A 22,011-nucleotide genomic window follows, 5' to 3' on the forward strand; every position below is an offset into this window, starting at 1 on the left:
GGTCCAGCAGACAGTAATCTTATACAGTATAAGATTACTGTCTGCTGGGGCCCTGTATCTAAGCCTAACACATGGTAGGCTTAAAAGGTGTTGTCCAGTCCCTAAACATTGATGGCCTATCCTCAGCAAAAGAAAGGAATCTTGCCCTCTTTAGTACAGGGAGTTAACTCTTTCACTACACTACCCTAGACTCCTAGGGATGTTACCATCAATTCCTTCACTACCCTAGATCACCACGAATATTACCTTATTACTGCAGGGGAAATAAAGACTTTCCAGATGTTTTCCAGAAAAGATAACCGCAAAACTATACATTTTTTATAGTATTTATTTATTAGAAGATATAGCTTGCAGGTACAGGATGCATGTGGAAGGGGGTCCATATCCTGTTTTAGCAAAGGGCCCCCAGTTGTCTATGACCGCTCCTAATTGGAACTAAGGGTACGGTCCCATGTAGCATCCGCCGCATGTGACTGAAACCACACCATCACTTGGTGCCTGCCTAATGGCCGCACTATTTTGACAATAGAGTTTCGGCCGCATGAATGAATGCTGCTACGTGGGACCATACCTTCCGTAAAACAATAGAAATCAGCCTGGAAAAATTCCCCTCCTGTCCGAGACTATTATACTAACTGGCCAACTTTTGCCAAAAGTTTTTGGGACCCATTATATTACATTTACAATAAGCCAACTAAGGTCTTCAATCAGTAATCTCCATTTAGTATATTGTAAACATATAGGCACACCCGTGGCTTAGTGTTGCACACACTACACTCTTAAAGGAGTTGACCGAGATTAGAAACAGCTCCACAATTAACCATAGGCTGCGTCTGGTACATGAATGAGTGGTGCTATCCGGCAAAAAGAGTAGACCCTTTACGCTCATTAAGTGTAGTTCTTGTCCTGTATGTCTCTCAAGTTCATAGAGCGTCTTACACTTAAAGAACAAAACATTGTTGTACTTCCATCCAATAATGATAGCATCTTAATTGAAAGTCCATGGACATGTCTGAACACTGCTTTAGCAAGTTGTTTGGTTGGAAGTCATCTGCCAGCAAAAACTCTGCCTTAGGTGATACACGGCAGCTCTACAATGACCGTAGCAGCTGGTGAGGCACTCGGTAACGCTCCACCTTTAGCCCGCAGCATTGAAAATGTGCAGACTTTGCACTATACTGTAAGCAGTCAGATATATCACATGCCATTTAGTGTATCCACAAGTTCATGGGAAGAAAGACCTGAAATTGTATCTTTGGTTTTTGAAATAAGACACCGACTGTGCATTATGTAGCTTTAAACGTCGTCAAGAATTTGAATTTAAACACTATATAAACGCTATAAACAACATCCAGAGTAATAGTAAGAATGTAGGAAGGACAAGTGGAACTTAAGGACATCCTACTATTACTGAATGCCAAGAAAAAGGCGTTCCTAAACAAAGCCATGTTATAAGATAGCCAATTGTCACGCAGTAATCTACCTGGGCGATATTATTTAAATGCAATGCAACCTGTTCACATGGGTTTTCAATTTCTCCACGTGATAGTTACATCAATGATGCCATTATTCATTTGCTAATCTGCAGACATGTTAAAACGTAACCATACATAGCACACGCTGGTCTGCCTTCCACTAGAAGTGATCTGACTCAGATGTTGTAACCATGAAGATCTATCAGTAATTCATCTAAACAAGTCTAGAAAGTATCATATTTACCATATACACTGTCACGTCTAAAACTACTGTGTTTATCGTATCCGATCAATCTACTGTGAAGGGTTTGAAAGACTTTTTAAAGACGTCAGACATTTACATTCATCGAATGTCTGGTATTATAAGACAAATGTATTCAGAGTCACCATGAAGACCTAAATGAGCAGAAACATTGCATCAGGGGAGGCTTTCAAGAGGACTTAATGCATTAAGTTAGGTTGATAAACTGTCTAGTGGATTGAAGGGCAATCAAGTCTATGGGGGTTGCAGAAACAGCCGTGCCAGCTCGGCTCCACTGTTTACATACAGTTAGGTCCGGAATTATTTGGACAGTGACACAATCTTCATAATTTGGGCTCTGCATGCCACCACATTGGATTTGAAATGAAACAACTGAGATGCAATTGAAGTTTAGACTTTCAGGTTTAATTCAAGGGGTTGAACAAAAATATCCTGTGAAACGTTTAGGAATTGCAACCATTTTTCTACACAGCCGCCTGGCTCAAAAGTAATTGGACAAATTACCATTACCATAAATAAAATGTTTTTGTTTTTTTTAATACTTTGTAGAGAATCCTTTGCAGGCAATGACGGCCTGAAATCTGGAGCACATGGACATCACCAGACGCTGGGTTTCCTCCTATGTGATGCTTTGCCCGGCCTTTACTGTCTTCAGTTGTTGGTTGTTTGTGGGTCTTTCTGCCTTAAGTTTTGTCTTAAGCAGGTGAAATGCAGCTCGATCGTGTGGAGATCTGGTGATGACTTGGCCATTGCAGAATATTCCACTTCTTTGCCTTATAAACTCCTGGGTTGCTTTCGCAGTATGTTTTGTGCCATTGTCCATCTGTCCTGTGAAGCGACGTCCAATCAACCTTGCTGCATTTGTTTGAATCTGAGCAGAAAGAAAATCCCTGAACACTTCAGAATTCATCCGGCTGCTTCTGTCTTCAGTCACATCATCAATAAACACTAGTGACCCTGTGCCTTTGGCAGCCATGCATGCCCATGCCATCACACTGCCTCCACCATGCCATCACACTGCCCCCACCATGCCATCACACTGCCTCAACCATGCCATCACACTGCCTCAACCATGCCATCACACTGCCCCCACCATGCCATCACACTGCCCCCACCATGCCATCACACTGCCCCCACCATGCCATCACACTGCCCCCACCATGTTTTACAGAGGATGTGGTGTGCTTTGGATCATGAGCCGTTCCAAGCCTTCTCCATACTTTCTTCCTCCCATCATTCCGGTACAGGTTGATCTTAGTTTCATGCTGTTCCAGAACTGGACAGCTTCTTTAGATGTTGTTTGGCAAAGTCTAATCTGGCCTTTCTATTTTTGAGAATGATTAATGGTTTGCACCTTGTGGTGAACCCTCTGTATTTGCTCTCATGAAGTCTTCTCTTTATAGTAGACTTAGATACTGATACACCTACTTCCAGGAGAATGTTCTTCACTTGGGTAGATGTTGTGAAGGGGTTTTTCTTCACCATGGAAAGGAATCTGCGATCATCCACCTCTGTTGTCTTCCGTGGAAGTCCAGGCCTTTTGGAGTTCACAAGATCACAAGTGCGCTCTTTTTTTTTCCAGGAATGTAACAAACTGTTGACTTGGCCACTCCTAACATTTGTGCTCTCTCTCTGATGGATTTCTTCATTTTTTTTCAGCCTAACGATGGTCTGTTTCACATGCATTGAGAGGTCCTTTAACCTCATGTTGTGGGTTCACAGCAACAGCTTCTAAATGCAAATGCCTCACCTAGAATAAAATCCAGACCTTTTACCTGCTTAATTGATGATGGATTAACGAGGGTACAGCCCATTAAATCGCTTTTGAGAGAATTGTCCAATTACCTTTGGTCTCTTGAAAAAGAGGTAGCTACATATTAAAGAGCTGTAATTTCTAAACCCTTCCTCAAATTAGGATGTGAATACCCTCAAATTAAAGCTGAGAGTCTGCACTTTAAGCCCATATTGATATAACTGTATATTCAATATGTTTTGGTAAACAGCTAAAATGCCAAAACTTGTGTCACTGTCCAAATAATTCTGGACCTAACTGTAACTAGCATTGAATAGAGAGAAACGTGAACATGCGTGGCCATCTCTTGATTAAATTTTCTTCTGAATGCGGCAGCCTCACCTGGTCAGGGGACCCACATTATCCCAAAAATAGAGTGTCCCAGATGCAGGACCCCCCGTATCAGATGTTTTTGACATATCCTGTGAACATGTCGTAAATCTCTTTGGTTAGAAATGTCTTATTAAAGAGTAATGTCATTTCATAAAACTATTAACATGTCATAGTGACACGTCAGAAGTTTAGATCGGTGGGAGTCCGAATGCATCTCCCCACCGATCAATGAAACGAAGGGGAACAAGCGCTCAGGCGAAGAAGAACTCATAGACTACTAACTGTCTTCACCTAACCCCGACTTTCAAAGAAAAGTCGAAAAGAGCCGAAGTGAACCCATCACAGCCGTAGGGGCATTGTGCTCAACTGAGCGCTTGTGCCCCTTTGTTTCAGTCAACGGTGAGGGGTCTCAGCACTCGAGCACCCACTGATCTAAACTTTTAACATTTCACTATGACTTGTCAAAAGTTTTATGAAATGACAGTTACTCTTTAATGATTAAGAGGAACAGATACTGAGAATTTCTCATAGGATTTCTTGGTGAAACTGTCTGGGGTTAGGACTTTAAAGGATTTGAGAGCCCACTGGGTTTGTATTCACATGAGAATAAATGTCTAAGGCCCCATGCACACAACCGTGCCCGCAATAACGGCCCGCAAAAGTATGGGAGCACGGCCCGCAAAATGCCAAAGAACGGACATGTTCCATAATTCCCGGAACATTTCCACGGCACGGACACCCTTACGTAGTGCTACGGAAAAGTGTCCGCGTTCAATGAAAGTGGACGGGTCCGTTTTTGCGGACCGCAATTGTGGTCCGCAAAAACTGAAATTTTTTACGGTCGTGTGCAAGGGGCCTAATACATTGCATGGGAGCAACATACCTATTGTGGCGATACATCAGAAGTAATATAAAACTAACCTGTCTAAATCCAGCTTACGCCCCTTATTAGTGGGTGATGAATACAATGCGGTCTATCCCTGTACATGCACCAAGGAAAGAGGCACATGGCATGATAAATAACCCCTGAATATCACAAACGTGGGGAATTCCTTATAATTTGAAGGTTTTCTTTCATTGCCGCATTCCAAGAGCAATAACTTTTTTTTTTTGCGGGATAGATCATATTTTCAATAGCACCATTTTGGGGTACATATAAATTATTGATTAACTATTGTACATTTTTTTTTATTCTTGGTCGTTCACCTAGTGGTTTAAATAATGTATTTACATTATTATATGGGTCTTTTTTCTTTTTATTAATTTATGTTTTTAGTACCCCTCGGGGACTTCACAATGCGATATTCTGATCACTTCATTAATGCTTTTATATACTTAGTATACCAAAGCATTACTTCTGGTCAGTGCAAGGGTACGTCCAAATGTAAACACTGCAGAATTTCAGGCAGGATTTTTCAAAGAGAAATTGACATACTGTAGATTGGGAATCCGCACCTTAGGTCATTTCCGCACTTCTTTTTTGCATATTTTTTCTTCAGCGTGTGGATGGGATTTGTTCAACTCTCGTCCACTGTACTGCTGCTGTAATTCGCTGCTGAATTTTGTTCACAGAAAATCGGATCGGAAATTTCACAGTGTTTTTGTTACATGCAGACGTACTCTAAAACTGGCCGGAAATCGAATTATCTATTGCAGCAGAAGCCTGGCTTTCAGTCAGAGTTGAGCTCCCATGGGAATCGCACACGCACAGCTCCTTTGGCTGTACGATCGCAACGGCGTACATGTATGTGATTTTGAAGGAACTAAATTTGCTATGTAAATTTGTAGGCAACGGAATGCACGTCCCAGATGCCATTTTAGCAGCTGTCTTCAGTTGCTCTGTAAGAGGGTAAGGATGCACGGACGTCGGTTGCGTCATCACGCTGGGGGTAGCGCTTAGTCGATGACACTGTGGTAAGTCCGATAAACTGGCTTCAGTGTTGGGAGGAAGTTGGTGTGACCTGCGCTCTATTGATGTATCGGAGAAAGCTGCTAGAGTAAGGCTGAATTCTCACGAGCACATTACATCCGTAAAGGACGGAACGTATTTCGGCCACAAGTCCCGGACTGAACACACTGCAGGGAGCCGGGCTCCTAGCATCCTACTTATGTACGATGCTAGGAGTCCCTGCCTCTCCATGGAACTACTGCCCCGTACAGAAAACATGATTACAGTACGGGACAGTTGTCCTGCAATGAGGCAGGGACTCCTAGAGTCGTACATAACTATGATGCTAGGAGCCCGGCTCCCTGCAGTGTGTTCGGTCCGGGACTTGCGGCCGAAATACGTTCCGTCCATTACGGACGTAATGTGCTCGTGTGAATCCAGCCTGATTGTTCCTGGAAGAGGAGAGCAGCCGAAGATGAAGCGATATACTGTGATAAAGACGACAACACATATCGTTGGGCCTGCGTGGTAGAGGTCCTGAAGATAGAGCGGTGGGTTGGGGCCGTTGTTTCCTCATTGTCTGGTGTTAGTGCGTGTGAGCGTCGGTGAGTGGGCGTGTGTGGTCGACGGCACACAGCACAGCTACTGAGGAGCAGCCATCTTGTGGCCTACTATGCCTTATTGCTTGACCAAGCCCCTGTATCTGGGAGGGGCACCCTTGGTCCTGTCCGCGAAAGAAATACAGCAAGCCAGCCATCTTAAGCCGGCCTAAACCGTGTCTAAATATTGTGCCTCCCATTTTGGGATGAATTACATAGTTACATAGTTACATAGTTTGTACGGTTGAAAAAAGACACATGTCCATCAAGTTCAACCAAGGGATGGGAAAGGGGAAGGAAAAATTTCTACACATAGCAGTTAATATTTTTTTGTTCTAGGAAATTATCTAAGCCTTTTTTAAAGCCATCTACTGTCCCTGTGCTTGTGGCCGTATGAACTATTGGTGCAGGCCTGAATTAAAAAGTTTGAAGTTCTGCAACTAATCGCGGTCTTTGTACCATCTTTACCAGTGACATCCCTGCGGGCCTTCTACCACCTTACCAGTCCACCTAACAGTATCATGACCTATAACATCCCAGCTGCAGGTATTACTTTTAGGGCAGAATAACTCCATAATACAGAACTGTACAGAGGCACCATACAACGACACACTGGAAATGATATGCCTTAGGCTGGGTTCCCACACAGCGTTAACACTGTGGAATTTTCAAAATGGAATTCTGCGCACAAATTTTACTGTATTTATAGTAACAGCAAAGTGAATGACATTTTGCAAATCACAGCCACATGCTGCGGGAAAAAAAAGTCAATAAATAAAGTAAATAAAAAGTAAAGTAAATAAATAAATAAAGTTGTGCAAAAGGTGTCCTGTGGTTGCGACTTTCATATTCGCAGCATGTCAATGTATGCTGCGTATTCTTTGCAAAAATGCTGTGTTTGGCCCATAGACTACAATGGGGAGCATAAATTCTGCACTAAAAATGGTAACTTCCGTTTGGTACATTGTTTACGCAGCGGAAACGCAATAAAAAACACTGGAAATCCGCAAGTGCACAAAAAGTTTGCTATAATTAGGCCCTGTTTACAAAAACACTTGATTGAACTGCCGATTGAAATCAACAGAAAAGCACGCCGTTGAGGGTATGTTCACACACACACTAATTACGGAATTAATTCGGGCGTTTTTGCCCCGAATTACGTCTGAAAAATGCGCCTCGATAGCGTTGACAAACATCTGCCCATTGAAAGCAATGGGCTGACGTTTGTCTGTTCACACGAGGCGTATATTTACGCGCCGCTGTCAAAAGACGGCGCGTAAATAGACGCCCGCGTCAAAGAAGTGACCTGTCACTTCTTGGGCCGTAATTGGAGCCGTTATTCATTGACTCCAATGAAAAGCAGCACCAATTACGTCCGTAATGGACGCGGCGTTCAAGTGCCTGCACAAGCCGTTACGGCTGAAATTACGGGGATGTTTTCTCCTGAAAACATCCCCGTAATTTCAGCCGTTACGGACACTGCCGTGTGAACATACCCTAATACATACAACGCGTTTTTATACGTGAGCGTATTGAAATTATGCATTGCATTATAAAAAATCATCATGTCAATTCTTTGGCACATAAAGTGCGCCGTAAATGCGCCAAATGTTTCCATAGTCAATGGCAGTCCTAACTACAATTAACTGAAAAAGAACTATATATATATAAAATTTAAAATCACTGAACAGGCCGATACTTACTCATGAAGGCAGGTATAAGAGGGAGATAACCCAGGTGCAATACATACTAATGAACAGACACCAACACACCTCATTCATGAGGGGGGTCCTAATTACGCTGCAAAAATGCACAAAAAGCGCACACACAACGCATAAAACAAGCCTGCATTTTAAAAAGCACTTCACAAAAACCGCTAGCACATGACACGTTTACACATTGTTTTCTTTTGAGCACTATGTAAACGTGCCCTTAATGCTTGACGCTAAATCCGCAGGTAAACGCACTATTTGCTGAGGATTTCTGTGAAATGTGAGAGAATCTGCAGCGCATCTGGCCAGTGTGAACATACACTACGGCTTTATGCACATTGTTGAACCATGGGGTACGCAGCCTCACTGTGGCGCACGAAGTCCCTCTGGCTATTGAGTTGTCGGGATTTTCCACAAAATTTCATTCTTAATAATTCATTATTCAACATGTGCCTAAATATACTGTGTTCATTCATAATAAACCTGTGTGAACATTTAATACACATTTTTTTCCAATATGCTTTTATTTTTAACACTTCCAGTGAATATCCTCTTAAAACTAATCGCCCTAGTCACGGCCATCTTACTACTCTCGGCCGCCTTTATAGACTAAATTATCGTAAACTATGTTTCAAATTTTCAAGCTTTATTGTCAAAGCTGAATAACAACAATATTCAACACCCAATCAGGTATCCCGTCTGAATACACATGGTGGCGAGAGACATTGTATTCTGCTCCCTGATTGGCTGCGCTGCCGCATTTGCACTACGATTGGATGTCGCCATTAGATGGGCGGTGTTTATGACGGCGGGAGCTTTGACTGACAGCGCTGATAGGCTGCGGGGTCTGGTAAGTATCAGTAGTTTCTCACATCATAACTCTCGTAGTAGGCGCTGTTCTGTGCACACGCTGTCCGGGCGACTGGCGGGTGTAGTACAAGCTGGTATCCCGTTGCGGTCAGTCCATGTGTTTACAGTCGTTAAAAAAGAGAAACATTGTTGATAATGTCGATTTAAAGGTACACGCACACTAATCCTTCAGTCTGTCATCCCTTTGCTTGATTAATTCAATTGGTAGTTCTCTGTTATCAGCCAAGTCTGGTAAGGGACTGTGTGTAATGATGTTGGGATTAGTTATAGGACGTCCAGAAAACTCCCTGCCCCCCACGATCACTTTTTTATATCACAAATCTGCAGGTCTGAGAACATCCAGAACATTGAAGCAGATTCATTAATGTATTCACGCCAGTTTTCTAATGTAAATAGGTAAAAATACGGCGTTTCTACAGAACGCCCTATTTACAAAGTTCTCTGACTCTTTTCTAAAAGTGGGCGGGGCTTTTGAATTATACAGTTGCCAAGGCAACCATCTAACGCCTTGCAAATATCGAGCACGTCTCCTATTAACCAGACTAGGACACGAGTACTATACTTGCTGGGTTTTGGATAGTTGCCTACGGCAACTTTCCCGCCAGGCGTGCAGCAGCGCCTCCCCGTGCCCGAGGGCTGGACACCACCTTTAACAGCTTGTATTTGCATGTTTTTGGGGGAGTCGGAGTGATCGCTAAATAATCATTGTACTCTGTAATTCTACGTTTCAGCAAAAACTTTTAAAGCGAGCCGGGCACGGGGAGAAGCGTCCGCTAGACGGGTCCCCTCCAGCTTCTCCTCACTCGGCTCGGCTTGATTGACGGGTCTCTCCCTATTTGCGTATAGCAAGACACCTGTCAACCAAGACGGGCGGAGGGGACACACCTAGTGGACACTTCTCCCTGTTCCTGCCTCGTTTTAAAACTGCGGGGGGAAATATTTTAGGACTTGTGTTTCATACCCCAGTCTTAATCAGTCTTAAGAGCTTTGGAGTAAAATGAACCAAACTTATTAAGAGCCACACGTTTCTTAATCATTTTGGCTCATCTTTTTACATAGTTACATAGTTACATAGTTAGTACGGCTGAAAAAAGACACATGTCCATCAAGTTCAACCAAGGGACGGGAAAAGGGTTGGCTGTTCTAAACCCGGAAAATAAATTCCACTCTTGCTATGAGCAGAGATTTGCGCTGCTTTTTGCACCATTTTCTGGCTTTAAACGTAATAAATTTGTCGAACTCCTGTTGGCCACGCCTCTCCCGCTAAACCACGCCCACCGTTCTCAACACTTCAAAAGTGGCGAGCGGAGGGAAAAGTTGCAAATGATTGCGCGAATATGGCATGCGCTGTCATTTGTGACTTTTTAAAGCGTAACTCTTTGTAATGAAGGAGCCTCGCGGTTTTTAATGTCAGTAGTAAGGGCAGCGTGAATCTGCTGACATGTTTCATTGGGTGAAAGTCGTCTAAACCTGACGATTTTGACAGGTTCGGCCGACTTTCTAATGTGTATAGGGGTCTGCTGACTCTCCCCCAACAGCAGGTGTCGGGGAAATGAAGGATCAGGCATGTTGGTTTTCAGCATGCCGATCCTTTGTTCCTGCGGAAGATAAGAGGTGTCTGGCAGCTGCTTATCCTCCTCTCCCCAATGAATAAAACATTGGGATTAAGCGAACATTCAGCCGACAGCTATCTAAAGGATATTGGCACGTGCAGGGCGTTAACCTGGTTGTTTTTAATCAGTGCATGGATTTATTATATTCCTCTTACTGTAGTAGGAACTTTTATTAAGAAGAAATGGACAATCCTCCGGCCTGTTCTCAATCACCTGTGTATATTGGTTCTCCAGATCCTCACAATAACATATCGGTTAAACAGGTAAGTGTACAGAATAAACACAAACTGTTATAATGTCTCTCATTCCCGTACTTATGGACCATGATTGCGGGCGACCGCCTGCAGGGAAATAGTGCAGCTCTAATTCTGCAGCATTGGTGTATACTGGTGTGGTACTTCTCTAAAGTAGACTTGGTATACCCGTATGACCGATAGACTGTAATTACGGGCACATAGACTTCTATTGGCCACGGGTACCTCCCCGTATGCTTACGGGAAGGTGCCCGAGAAATTGAAAAATATAGGACATGTCCTATTTCAGGCAGTAATTACGGCACGGGCAGCCCATAGAAGTCTATGGGGCTCCCGTAATTACGGGTGACTACGTGTGTGCACCCGTAATTACGGGAGCGTTGCTAGGCGACGTCAGTGGATAGTCACTGTCCAGGGTGCTGAAAGAGTTAAATGATCGGCAGTAACTGTTTCAGCACCCTGGACAGTGACTACCGATCACAATATAGATCAACGTGTAAAAAAAATATAAGTTCATACTTACCCAGAACTCCCTGCTTCTTCCTCCAGTCCGGCCTCCCGGGATGAGGTTTCAGCCCATGTGACCGCTGCAGCCAATCACAGGCCAATCACAGGCTGCAGCGGTCACATGAACTGCCGCGTCATCCAGGGAGGTCGGACTGGATGTCAAGAGAGGAACACATCACCAAGACAACGGCCGGGTAAGTATGAAATACTTTTACCACGGAAAGGGCTGCCCCTTCTCTCTATCCTGCACTGATAGAGAGAAGGGGCTGCTGATTACTGCAGTGTAATTTTGCAGCGAAAATGTGCCCGTAAATACGGGTGGAATACGGGTCAAATACGTGTGACCAAGGACCCGTATTTACGCCAGTATTTACGGGAGGACAAAAATACGTTCGTGTGCATGAGGCCTTACAGGGCTCTGTAAAAGGGACACTATGGCTGGTGCAGTAACCCTATGCTTGGCACTGTGGCTGTCACTCCTCACATTGTGCCATTGCCAAGACATGGAGTAGGCACACACCCAGTGACTGCCCATTTGGATGGTTGCATTGGCTGTCCATGTTTTCCCAGTGGTATTCAGTTATAGACCAATAGGTGTGTGTGTATATATATATATATATATATATGTGTGTGTGTATATATCTAACTCATGTCATGAAGATGATCTGTGACACTTGGATGCAGTCAAGGTCCACATCTGAGGCCCCTGATATAGCAGATTGACCAGCACTAGTCCAAAGGGGTTATCCCACGAATGGGTTATGTAAAAAGGAAAAGAACGTGTAATTTAGCAATATAAGGGTATGTTCACAGGGGGCCGATTTTCTGCAATATATTTCATTGTGAAAAATCTGCATCATATTATAGTAGCATCAAAGTGAATGAGATATAAAATCTCATCCACACGCTGCGTATAAAATCCTCTGAGAAAACGTTCATAAATTTATCTGCGGGGCATTTTTTTTTTTTTTTTAAATCCTCAGAATGTCGATTTATGTTGCGGAATCGTTGTACTTTTGTTGCGGTTTTCCCTATTGAATTCAACGGGAGGTAAAAGCTGCAACGAATAGCAAATGTTTAGTTTTTGCGACGGAAAAGCTGTGATTCTGCCGCAATCCTCTTTTTTTAAGTTTAATTAAAAAAAAGTCTTTACTTACCTCCCTGGCGTTGTAATAGCGACGGCTCCTTGATCCCCCGGCTGTTCCCTGTGCAGCTCGGCCTCCTGGGATGACGTTTCATCCCATGTGACTACTGCAGCCAATGACAGGTTATAGCGGTGACCTGGACAGCAGTGTTATCACAGGAGGTCGGGCCGCACGGGGACCAGAGGGACGCGTCGCTATGACAGTGATGGTAAGTATTGGCTTTTATTTTCCTCTGCTTTGTTATCTGCAGCGGTGATTCCAGTGCGGTCTTTCAGACAGAATTCCCAGCAGGTACGAGGATATGCTGTGTGCTTTTGCGCAGTGACCAGTGTGAATATATCGTAAATGGTTTAAAAAAAAGTCATGTTGTGCCAAGTTAACTTACTTTGAAATCCATTATAGCGCCCCCTAGCATTTCTATGGTCTCCCTCATTCTGTGACCACCTTGCACAGCAGTGAGCGGTGGACACGCATGCACCGTTTATCTTCATTTCTCTTTTCTGCTTTGGCGTGGTGCATGAATCCCTCCTGGTGATGAGGCTGTGTGGGGAGGGAGACTATAGAACGAAGCCCTGGCCACTGGGCGGAGGGGTTACAAGTGCAGAAACGCTGTTAACTACTGGGAGATAGAACATGAAGCGGGTCACGTGGTGGGTGCTGCTGCTTCCCGTCCGCATGCCAGTAGTGGAGCAGGAAAGAAAAAAGAAGAAATATTTAGCTACACAGCTCTAAAATTCGGGCTCTATTGTGATATATAGTAATATCACGATATCTTGTTCCATATTCCCCATTGTTTTCGCCATGAGGCATCTTTTTTCTCCTCTCTAATGTTAATGCAGCCTTTTTTTTTTTTTTAAAGGGAATCTGTCAGCAGTTTTGAGGCCTCAATACTACTGACAGGGTGATATAGGGGAGGGGGAAGCATTGTACACATACATATTTTTTTTTAGGCATGCAAGTTGCATTCCTCCGGTGTGGTGGACGCAAGTGCCACTCTTTGCTCTGAGTGACTGCTCTAGCGGCCAATCAGGAGACAGCTAGAGCCATTACTCAGAGCAGAGGGGTGGGGCTAGCAGCGTGCGGGTCAGGAGCACTTGCGCATGTAGTCCCGCTTCAGTGGCACTTGCGACAGCGGTGCTAAGGTATTAAACATTTTCTCAGTTAGCAAACTTGCACAACCGAGACAAAAGATATGTTTATAATTCCCCCCTCTATATTGCTTGTAACTGCGGACAGATTCTCTTTAAACCAGAAATAGGTACAAAATATCTTAAGTGGTCAAAAAGAAGGATAAAAGATCCGATGGAGCGCACTCTCATCAGTCCATAGCACAGCCAGTCTTGCCATCTCTGGACAACACTGCGTCCATACCCACAGGACAAGAAACTGATGTTCTATACGTGGCTATTGCCTAGCATTGACTACACCAGTGTTTTTTAATTGGAGTCAAGGATTGCGAGGACATTTCATATCTCCTACCAATGTTGTCAAATTTTACCCCAAAAAAATCATCATCTAATTGAACTAAACTAAACTGACCTAATCTCTGCATTTCATCATAAACACATTTTTGTGTTTATCGCTCATAAAACACGTTAAAAGAAAAATATGTTCCTGATCCCTCCTCAAGCTAGGACAGGGGGCAGAAACGATTTCCCCACTCTCTGGTGAATGACTAAACACGCAGGTATCTGTAACTGAGATCCATCTATATACAAGTTTTTTATATTTCACGTAGCTGAGCATTTCCCTGATGAGTCACATTTACTGCGGGATTATTTACTGAAATCGTTTTTCTTTTTTCGGGGGGCCTGAGGTGGCTGTCACATGACCGCCTAAAGCAGAAGGTAACGTAAAAATGTTTTCAAAGAAAGACATTCTTAATAGCAATTTGTAAGGAAACGGACGTAGTCTCTCCTCTGCAACAGATTACAACATACTTGTTATGGATCAGTTAAAATCAATTGAATCTTCTACCTTACATTCGCAGGTGGACAAAATACTTCAGACCAAAGGAGCCAATTAGACCATTCTCCAAACCAACGCGACTTTTATAGTGGCGTTCAATACCACCTTTCATAGACCTCAATATGGAATCAAAACCCCACACACCAGAAGCTTATCATGTAGCGCTGCTCCTCTTTATAGATAAAGCTTCCCTTTAATTCCTCTTACCTCTCATGGATTTCTTGGATCTGTTCTTGTATAAGTGAAAAATTGTATTTAAAGAGGCTCTGTCACCAGATTTTGCAACCCCTATCTGCTATTGCAGCAGATAGGCGCTGCAATGTAGATTACAGTAAAGTTTTTATTTTTAAAAAACGAGCATTTTTGGCCAAGTTATGACCATTTTTGTAATTATGCAAATGAGGCTTGCAAAAGTCCAAGTGGGTGTGTTTAAAAGTAAAAGTCCAAGTGGGCGTGTATTAGGTGCGTACATCGGGGCGTTTTTAATACTTTCACTAGCTGGGCGCTCTGAAGAGAAGTAACATCCTCTTCTCTTCAGAACGCCCAGCTTCTGACAGTGCAGATCTGTGACGTCACTCACAGGTCCTGCATCGTGACGGCCACATCGGCACCAGAGGCTACAGTTGATTCTGCAGCAGCATCAGCGTTTGCAGGTAAGATCGACTTACCTGCAAACGCTGATGCTGCTGCAGAATCAACTGTAGCCTCTGGTGCCGATGTGGCCGTCACGATGCAGGACCTGTGAGTGACGTCACAGATCTGCACTGTCAGAAGCTGGGCGTTCTGAAGAGAAGAGGATGTTACTTCTCTTCAGAGCGCCCAGCTAGTGAAAGTATTAAAAACGCCCCGATGTACGCACCTAATACACGCCCACTTGGACTTTTACTTTTAAACACACCCACTTGGACTTTTGCAAGCCTCATTTGCATAATTACAAAAATGGTCATAACTTGGCCAAAAATGCTCGTTTTTTTAAAAATAAAAACGTTACTGTAATCTACATTGCAGCGCCTATCTGCTGCAATAGCAGATAGGGGTTGCAAAATCTGGTGACAGAGCCTCTTTAAGTTGTAATGTGTTGGGTAACATCATCGAAGGAGTTGTCATATTAAATTAGGATCAATAATCTGACATGTATAAAATTTATAAAAAAATCCTATGGCAACAAACCCGCCACCTCCTGTGTATACCGAGGTGGAGCCATTGGACATTGCAATGACTACTGATGTGAAATCCATATGGCCATAATTTATTATTTCTGGACTCCTTTAAAGAAACACTGTCATAAGTTGCTTTAAAGGGAACCATTACTTGAAAGTACGTCTGATCTGCGGGCAGTGTGTAATAGGGCAGGAGGAGCTGAGAAATTTGATACATAGTTTTGGGGGAAAATTTTCAGTAGAACTTGTAATTTATAGATCTAAAACTATGCTTGGAGTCCAGTGGGCGGTCCTACTGAATGATTGACAGCTATCTCTGTATATACTTATACAGGGAAGACTGTCAAGCACTGATGAGACCGCCCACTGGACTCCTCAGCCCAGAATCAACATAGGTTAAAATCAATAAATTAAAAATGATGCTGAACATTTTTCCCCAAAACTATATATTAATCTGCTCAGCTCCTCCTGCTCTATAACATGCTGCCTGCATATATGTGACAGGGAAGGGCTTTAAAGGGAACCTGTCACCAGCATTTCACCTATTAAACCAGCAATACCTGGTGGTAGAGGGTGAAAAATCATTTCTATATAACCTATAATTATCTTCTTAGTCGGCTCTGTAGCTTTAGTATTTAGCTTTTTAGTGTTCCCACACCGTATGCAAATGAGCAGAAAAGAGTCAGATCTTCATTTGAAAAGAGTCAAATCTTCGTTTTGAAAAGAGTCAAATCTTCATTCCTCAAGTCTTTCCGAGTTTACCTCACCTTCTTACTTTTGATTGACAGCTCCTCGCCTTCCCCCAGCATCCCGCGCTTGTGCATTGATGTCCTCTTCTGGTGTGTGCGCACAAAGGGACACCGGATTATTACGATAAAAGGCGCAAAACGTTTGCAGACCGTTATTTACAGTCGGAGGAGGAGTTTAGGAGAGGGGATAACGGCAATGAACTTTTTATAGCAGCGGCCGGTGAGGGATAAGTAAAGTTCAATAGGTGAAATGCTGGTGACAGGTTCCCTTTAAGGAAGGGCTTCCATAAAGGGTTAAAACAGTGGGCACAATGTACAAGCTGTACTGTCCTCCACACACTACGTGTAACATCTTTCAGAATTGGCTGGCCAGGGGCCACATCATAAGGAGGGTCCTGCCAGTCTGTAATACTTTTCCGCTGAGCATACACTGGCCTAACTGGTCCTGTTTATTATGGGCCATGCTCTAAATCGTTCCTGTTTGACAGGCCGGCAGCTGCAGGGAATTCCCAGTAGAGCCCAGTATCAGATTTCAGTGCCATTTACAGTAGTCTGTTGTTTTCATATGTTCACAGGTTATGGGGTGCAGTAAAGCAATCTCCAGCCGTGAAAATTTAGTTTCTATGCTCTAGATTCAGATGAATGCAGGATTGCTAATGAAGTCTATCAGAGAATCACACATAATGCAGTTCCCAAATGTAGAAGCCCAGGCATCCTCAGACTGGAAATAATGTAATGATACAATTCTTGTTTTTGTAGCCCATGAGTTCAACTCTTCGAGAGCGTCTGAAGAAGTGTCGGAGATCTTTCAGCGCAACGTGTACAGTGGCAAAGCGGCTGAAAGTTGATGGTGATGAGAGTGACTTTCCTGCACCAGGTTCCAGCGACTCTTCCTTTTCTAAAGACTCAAAGAAAAACTCTGTGGAGACCGGACCAACATGTGCCCTCCTGCCTGGAAACACCAGTACGTCAGAAGACCGAACGACACTGGAAGTTTCTCCTTCCAAGCGCGGCATTTCTACTTGTAACAACCGCCAGCAAATGCTGCAAGAGAAGAGCAGATTGCTGAAGCAAGTACAGGAGAAGGAAGAACATCTTAGGAGATTGAAGATGGTGAAATTGTATAGATCTAAGGTAATATTTGCACAATCTATGATGAGATGAAACCCTTGACATATGAGCCTTAGGCCCCATGCACACAAACGTAAAAACGCCCGTAATTACGGGCCCATGGACTTCTATTGGCCACGGGTACCTCCCCGTATGCTTACGGGAAGGTGCCTGTGCCGTTGAAAAATATAGAACATGTCCTATTTCAGGCCGTAATTACGGCACGGGCAGCCCATAGAAGTCTATGGGGCTCCCGTAATTATGGGTGACCACGTGTGTGCACCCGTAATTACGGGAGCGTTTCTAGGCGACGTCAGGGGATAGTCACTGTCCAGGGTGCTGAAAGAGTTAAACGATCGGCCGTAACTGTTTCAGCACTCTGGACAGTGACTTCCGATCACAATATAGATCAACCTGTAAAAAAAAAAAAAGACGTTCATACTTACCCAGAACTCCCTTCTTCTTCCTCCAGTCTGGCCTCCTGCGATGACGTTTCAGCCCATGTGACCGCTGCAGCCAATCACAGGCTGCAGCGGTCTCATGGACTGCCGCATAATCCAGGGAGGTCGGGCTGGATGTCGAAAGAGGGACGCGTCACCAAGACAACGGCCGGGTAAGTATGAATTTCTTTTACTGCGGAAAGGGCTGCCCCTTCCCTCTATCCTGCACTGATAGAGAGAAGGGGCTGCCGATTAGTGCAGTGCAATTTTGCAGCGAAAACTTGCCCGTAAATACGGGTGGAATTCGGTTGATACCGGACCCGTATATATGGGCACGGGTCCGTAAATACTGGTGCAATACAGGTCGAATACGTGTGACCAAGGACCCGTATTTACGGCAGTATTTACGGGAGGGAAAAAATACGTTAGTGTGCATGGGGCCTAATAGAGTAAAACCTTATCAGGGACAATTGCACAATTATGAGACATTTAGTTGTAGCGAGCAGCCGCTAGTACTGACTACGAGGTTATGGCGCTCCTCTGCCTGACAGCCATACTGCTCTGACTCCTTTAGACACTGGTGGTAGGTTTGAGTTGGATGTGTTCTTATAGGCCGTATGAATGGCTGTTCACTTATAGTGTTAGGGGTTGTCCGCTTTTGACCATTGCAATTTGTCAGAAAGGTTCCCCCGATAATAAACTGATTACGGAATATATGACATTCAGTCAGGGCCGCTGTCTGGGATATCCAGCACTTTTGACGGCAAGACTAGCGCAGCATGCGGCTCAATTCTTGAGATCAAAATGACCAAATTAGAATGACCAAATTCTAGCTTCTACTTCTCTTTCTGATTTACTAGTAAATGGGGTAATTTTTACATTCTGTGTGGAAATTCTCTTTAATGGGGTTTTCCCATGAGGGACATTTATGACATATCCACAGGATATGTCATAAATGTCTGATAGATGCGGGTCCCACATCTGGGACTCGCACCTATCGCTAGAACGGGGTCCCCTAAACCCATTTAGCTGCTCTGTGTTTAGGCTGAATGAGGTGAATTCTGACCATGAAAAAGGTTACATGGTCGGGAGTTACGAAAACAGCATAACTCGCTGAGCTGTGCTGTTTCTGCACGTCCCATAGAACTGAAGGCTAGTTATGGAAACTGTATCTTGTTGCTTCCGTAACTGCCATTCACTACTATGGGAGTTACGGAAACAGCGTAGCTCAGCGAGATACGCTGTTTTCATAACTCCCGACCATATAACCAGGAAGTGGCCGGGAGGCAGCGAGAACAGACAAAGCTAGAACAGGGTTTAGGGGGCCCCGTTCTAGACATAGGTGCGGGTCCCAGAGGTGGGATATATATATATATATATATATATATATCCTGTGGATGTCATAAGTGTCTCTCATGGGAAAACCCCTTTAAGGCCACTTTCACGCGGCAGTATTTAGGTCAGTATTTTGTAAGCCAAAACCAGAAGTGGGTCCAAAACGTAAAGGACGTCCAAATCTTTCCATAACACTTTTTTCTGTTTATCTTCCACCCTGGTCTTGGCTCACAAAATACTGACCGAAATCTGACTGTGTGAAAGTGGTCTAAGTGAAATGAGTAAAATTATTGCTTGTGTCAGAACGCAATGTATTCGGGTCATTATCTCCCCCAGCCTCTGGTCACCCACATCCAACCAGAAATGGAAAAAGAGGATTTTGGGGTTTCTATAACTAATTTGTATTTTGTTTTTTAATGCTACTTTTTCATTATTTCTTATTTAGAACAATCTGACGGAGTTACAGTCTCTAATAGACAAATGGAGGGAAAGTAGCCAGATCTTACTGTACGAGATCCAGAGGGGATTGTCTGCAGACAACAGGACGAGCAATTTAACACAACTGATAGAAAGCTGCGGACTGGATGAGAAGTTACTGCACTACAACAGAGCCGAGGAGGACTTTGATGCATAATGTCTATAATAATGCAGAGAACTGTTAGGAAAGTTGTATGGAAATACTCAGATATATATATTTACATGAATCTTATGGATTGAGCCGGGTTCTTGCCTCTGCTGTGGGATAAATGACACCTGGATGATAAGCAATAACATAAAGTGACCCAATCCTGGTGTGCTCACCGAGGCTGAATGTCTTTATATAGTAAACCCATTTACAAACCCAAAATATTGGGCCTCGCTGTTTGTGGGACTGTCGGAAACAACAGAATTAGCACGGTTTCCGACACTCCCATTACTCTCTCCGGCTCGTCCTGCTCTCCAGCCAAGAATGGGGATTTGGGGCCCCTTGTTACTACCAATGTTGGGGATCCCAGAGGTCAGACCCGCAACTTAGTTACTTTTATGACCAACCTGATTGACGGGTTATAAAAGTAAAAAAATTGGTGGTCTTGGATACCCTTTAAAATCAAAAGTAGAAATAGATCCCACCATGAGGAAAACTTTGCTTAACATTCCCTTATGCTGGGGTTTTCAATGAAAAAAACGGGTAGGAGAAAGCGAATCTCCCCAACATTGTGGGAAATGAGCCTTAATCATATATTGAAAACTTCTGCCACTTTCTGCCATACTTTTGTGTTTCAAACCCCCATAGTTTTCAATATCTTTTCTTGCTGACGGTGAATGGAATAATCCTGTCTTTATTCAGAGGCTGAGAATCTGCCCTCACCATGTCCAACTGGCACAGATGCATAGATCTTTACAATACATAGCAGAAGTGCATTTGGATGTTTGGAGTTGTATAATAGCAGCGTGCGCGCTCGGCCACCGCTCCCGGACATAATGCTAGCAATCAGTAGGGGTCCCCCACCAATCTAACATGTATCCCCTATCCTTTATGTAGGTGATAAATCTTGATATGCTCAAAGTCTCAAAAGTACTGGAAAAGTCTGAAAAGATATTGATTGTTAATGTATTTATGTATCTACTAGAACAAAATGTGAGAATTACTTATAACCGGTCTGGTTCAATTTATTTATTTCTGTTATTAAATCTATCTTTTTGGTTAGTTTGTTTTTCTTGTGGTTGCAAATTTTTTGGGCGGTTGTCCCATCCTCAGCCATGTGCCTTTGACTATTATCAAACTACACAAGTCTATTCATAGAAAGTAAAAATAACCCTAGAATATTTTTCAACTACATAAATAATAAAAAACTTAAAACAAAGTGTTAGGCCTCATGCACACGACCGTATCCATGTGCACGGCCGTGATTTTCGGGTCGGCCGGCCGCCCGCAAATTACGGGCCGTGCACATGGCCGCGTCCATTATTTCCTATGAGCCTGGACCGCAGAACACGGCCGTAATAAGACTTACCCGTTCTTTCTGCGTTCTGGGCTCCTGGGCCATACGCGGACCGTGGAAACCACAGTCGTGTGCATGGGCCCATAGGAATGAATGGGGCCGCAATTCTCCCGTGGATTTTCGTGGGAATTGCGACTGCAAAAGCACATTCGTGTGCCTTAGGGTTCTGCCTCAAAATTCAGTTTGGATTTTGCTCTGCCTGCACACCATTTTCTGAGGTGTTTTTCGCCCGCAGCCATTGAGTGCCGATGGGCAAAAACGCCACGAAATACGCTTTTTCTGCCTCCCATTGCTGTCAATGGGAGGTTAGAGGCCTAAACGCCCCAAGATAGGGCATGTCACTTATTTTTTCCGCAAAACGTTTTTTCCACTCGCAGGAAAAAAACGCCTCCGCCTCCCATTATAATCAATGGGAGGCATTTTCGGACGTTTTTTGGCAAGTTTTCCGACGCGGTTTCCGCTTCAAAAAAACTCAGTGTGAACTGACTCTTAGAAATAATCTGGGTGTGATGATGGAAGAGGATGAGGAAAAGGCTAATCTATTAAATGCCTTCTCTACTGTATTTACACAGGAAAATCCAATGTCAGACAACATGATTAGGTATAAAGTAAATTCTCCAATAAATGTCACCTGCTTATCAGCAAGAAGTGCAGCGCTGCCTTAAAAACACTAAAATAGACAAATCAAACCCCCGTGTTCTGCAGGAATTAAGTTCCGTGATAGACCCTTATTTTGTATATTTAAAGATTCTATCATGACTGGGTCTGTTCCGCAGGACTGGCACATAGCAAATGTGGTGCCAATATTCAAAACTGA

The 22,011-nt window shown here is 43.7% G+C and overlaps 1 protein-coding gene across 5 annotated transcripts; it reads left to right on the top strand.

Moving 5' to 3' along the window:
• The first annotated feature begins 8,832 nt into the window (after positions 1-8,832).
• On the top strand, positions 8,833-20,904 carry SFR1 (SWI5 dependent homologous recombination repair protein 1). 5 transcript variants are annotated; one of them, XM_075843220.1, is made up of 4 exons: positions 8,833-8,911; positions 10,705-10,807; positions 17,087-17,461; positions 19,658-20,904. In XM_075843220.1, exons 2-4 carry the CDS (start codon positions 10,727-10,729, stop codon positions 19,844-19,846), a joined length of 645 nt encoding a protein of 214 aa, XP_075699335.1. In that variant the 5' UTR covers positions 8,833-8,911; positions 10,705-10,726; the 3' UTR covers positions 19,847-20,904. The 5 variants fall into 5 exon arrangements, with proteins under 5 accessions (XP_075699335.1, XP_075699339.1, XP_075699338.1 ...); XM_075843219.1 differs by lacking the exon at positions 8,833-8,911 and adding an exon at positions 8,972-9,080; XM_075843221.1 differs by lacking the exon at positions 8,833-8,911 and adding an exon at positions 8,984-9,080 and having other exon boundaries at positions 10,708-10,807.
• Positions 20,905-22,011: the final 1,107 nt, after the last annotated feature.

Source organism: Rhinoderma darwinii, chromosome 11, assembly GCF_050947455.1.
Source record: "Rhinoderma darwinii isolate aRhiDar2 chromosome 11, aRhiDar2.hap1, whole genome shotgun sequence".
In the NCBI taxonomy this organism is placed as follows: Eukaryota; Metazoa; Chordata; class Amphibia; order Anura; family Rhinodermatidae; genus Rhinoderma; species Rhinoderma darwinii.

Coding starts and splice junctions, on each gene's coding strand:
- SFR1 (XM_075843220.1), top strand. CDS start 10,727: ATGGACAATCCTCCGGCCTGTTCTCAATCACCTGTGTATATTGGTTCT. Junction 10,808..17,086: donor ATAACATATCGGTTAAACAG/GTAAGTGTACAG, acceptor TTGTTTTTGTAG/CCCATGAGTTCAACTCTTCG. Junction 17,462..19,657: donor TGAAATTGTATAGATCTAAG/GTAATATTTGCA, acceptor TTTCTTATTTAG/AACAATCTGACGGAGTTACA.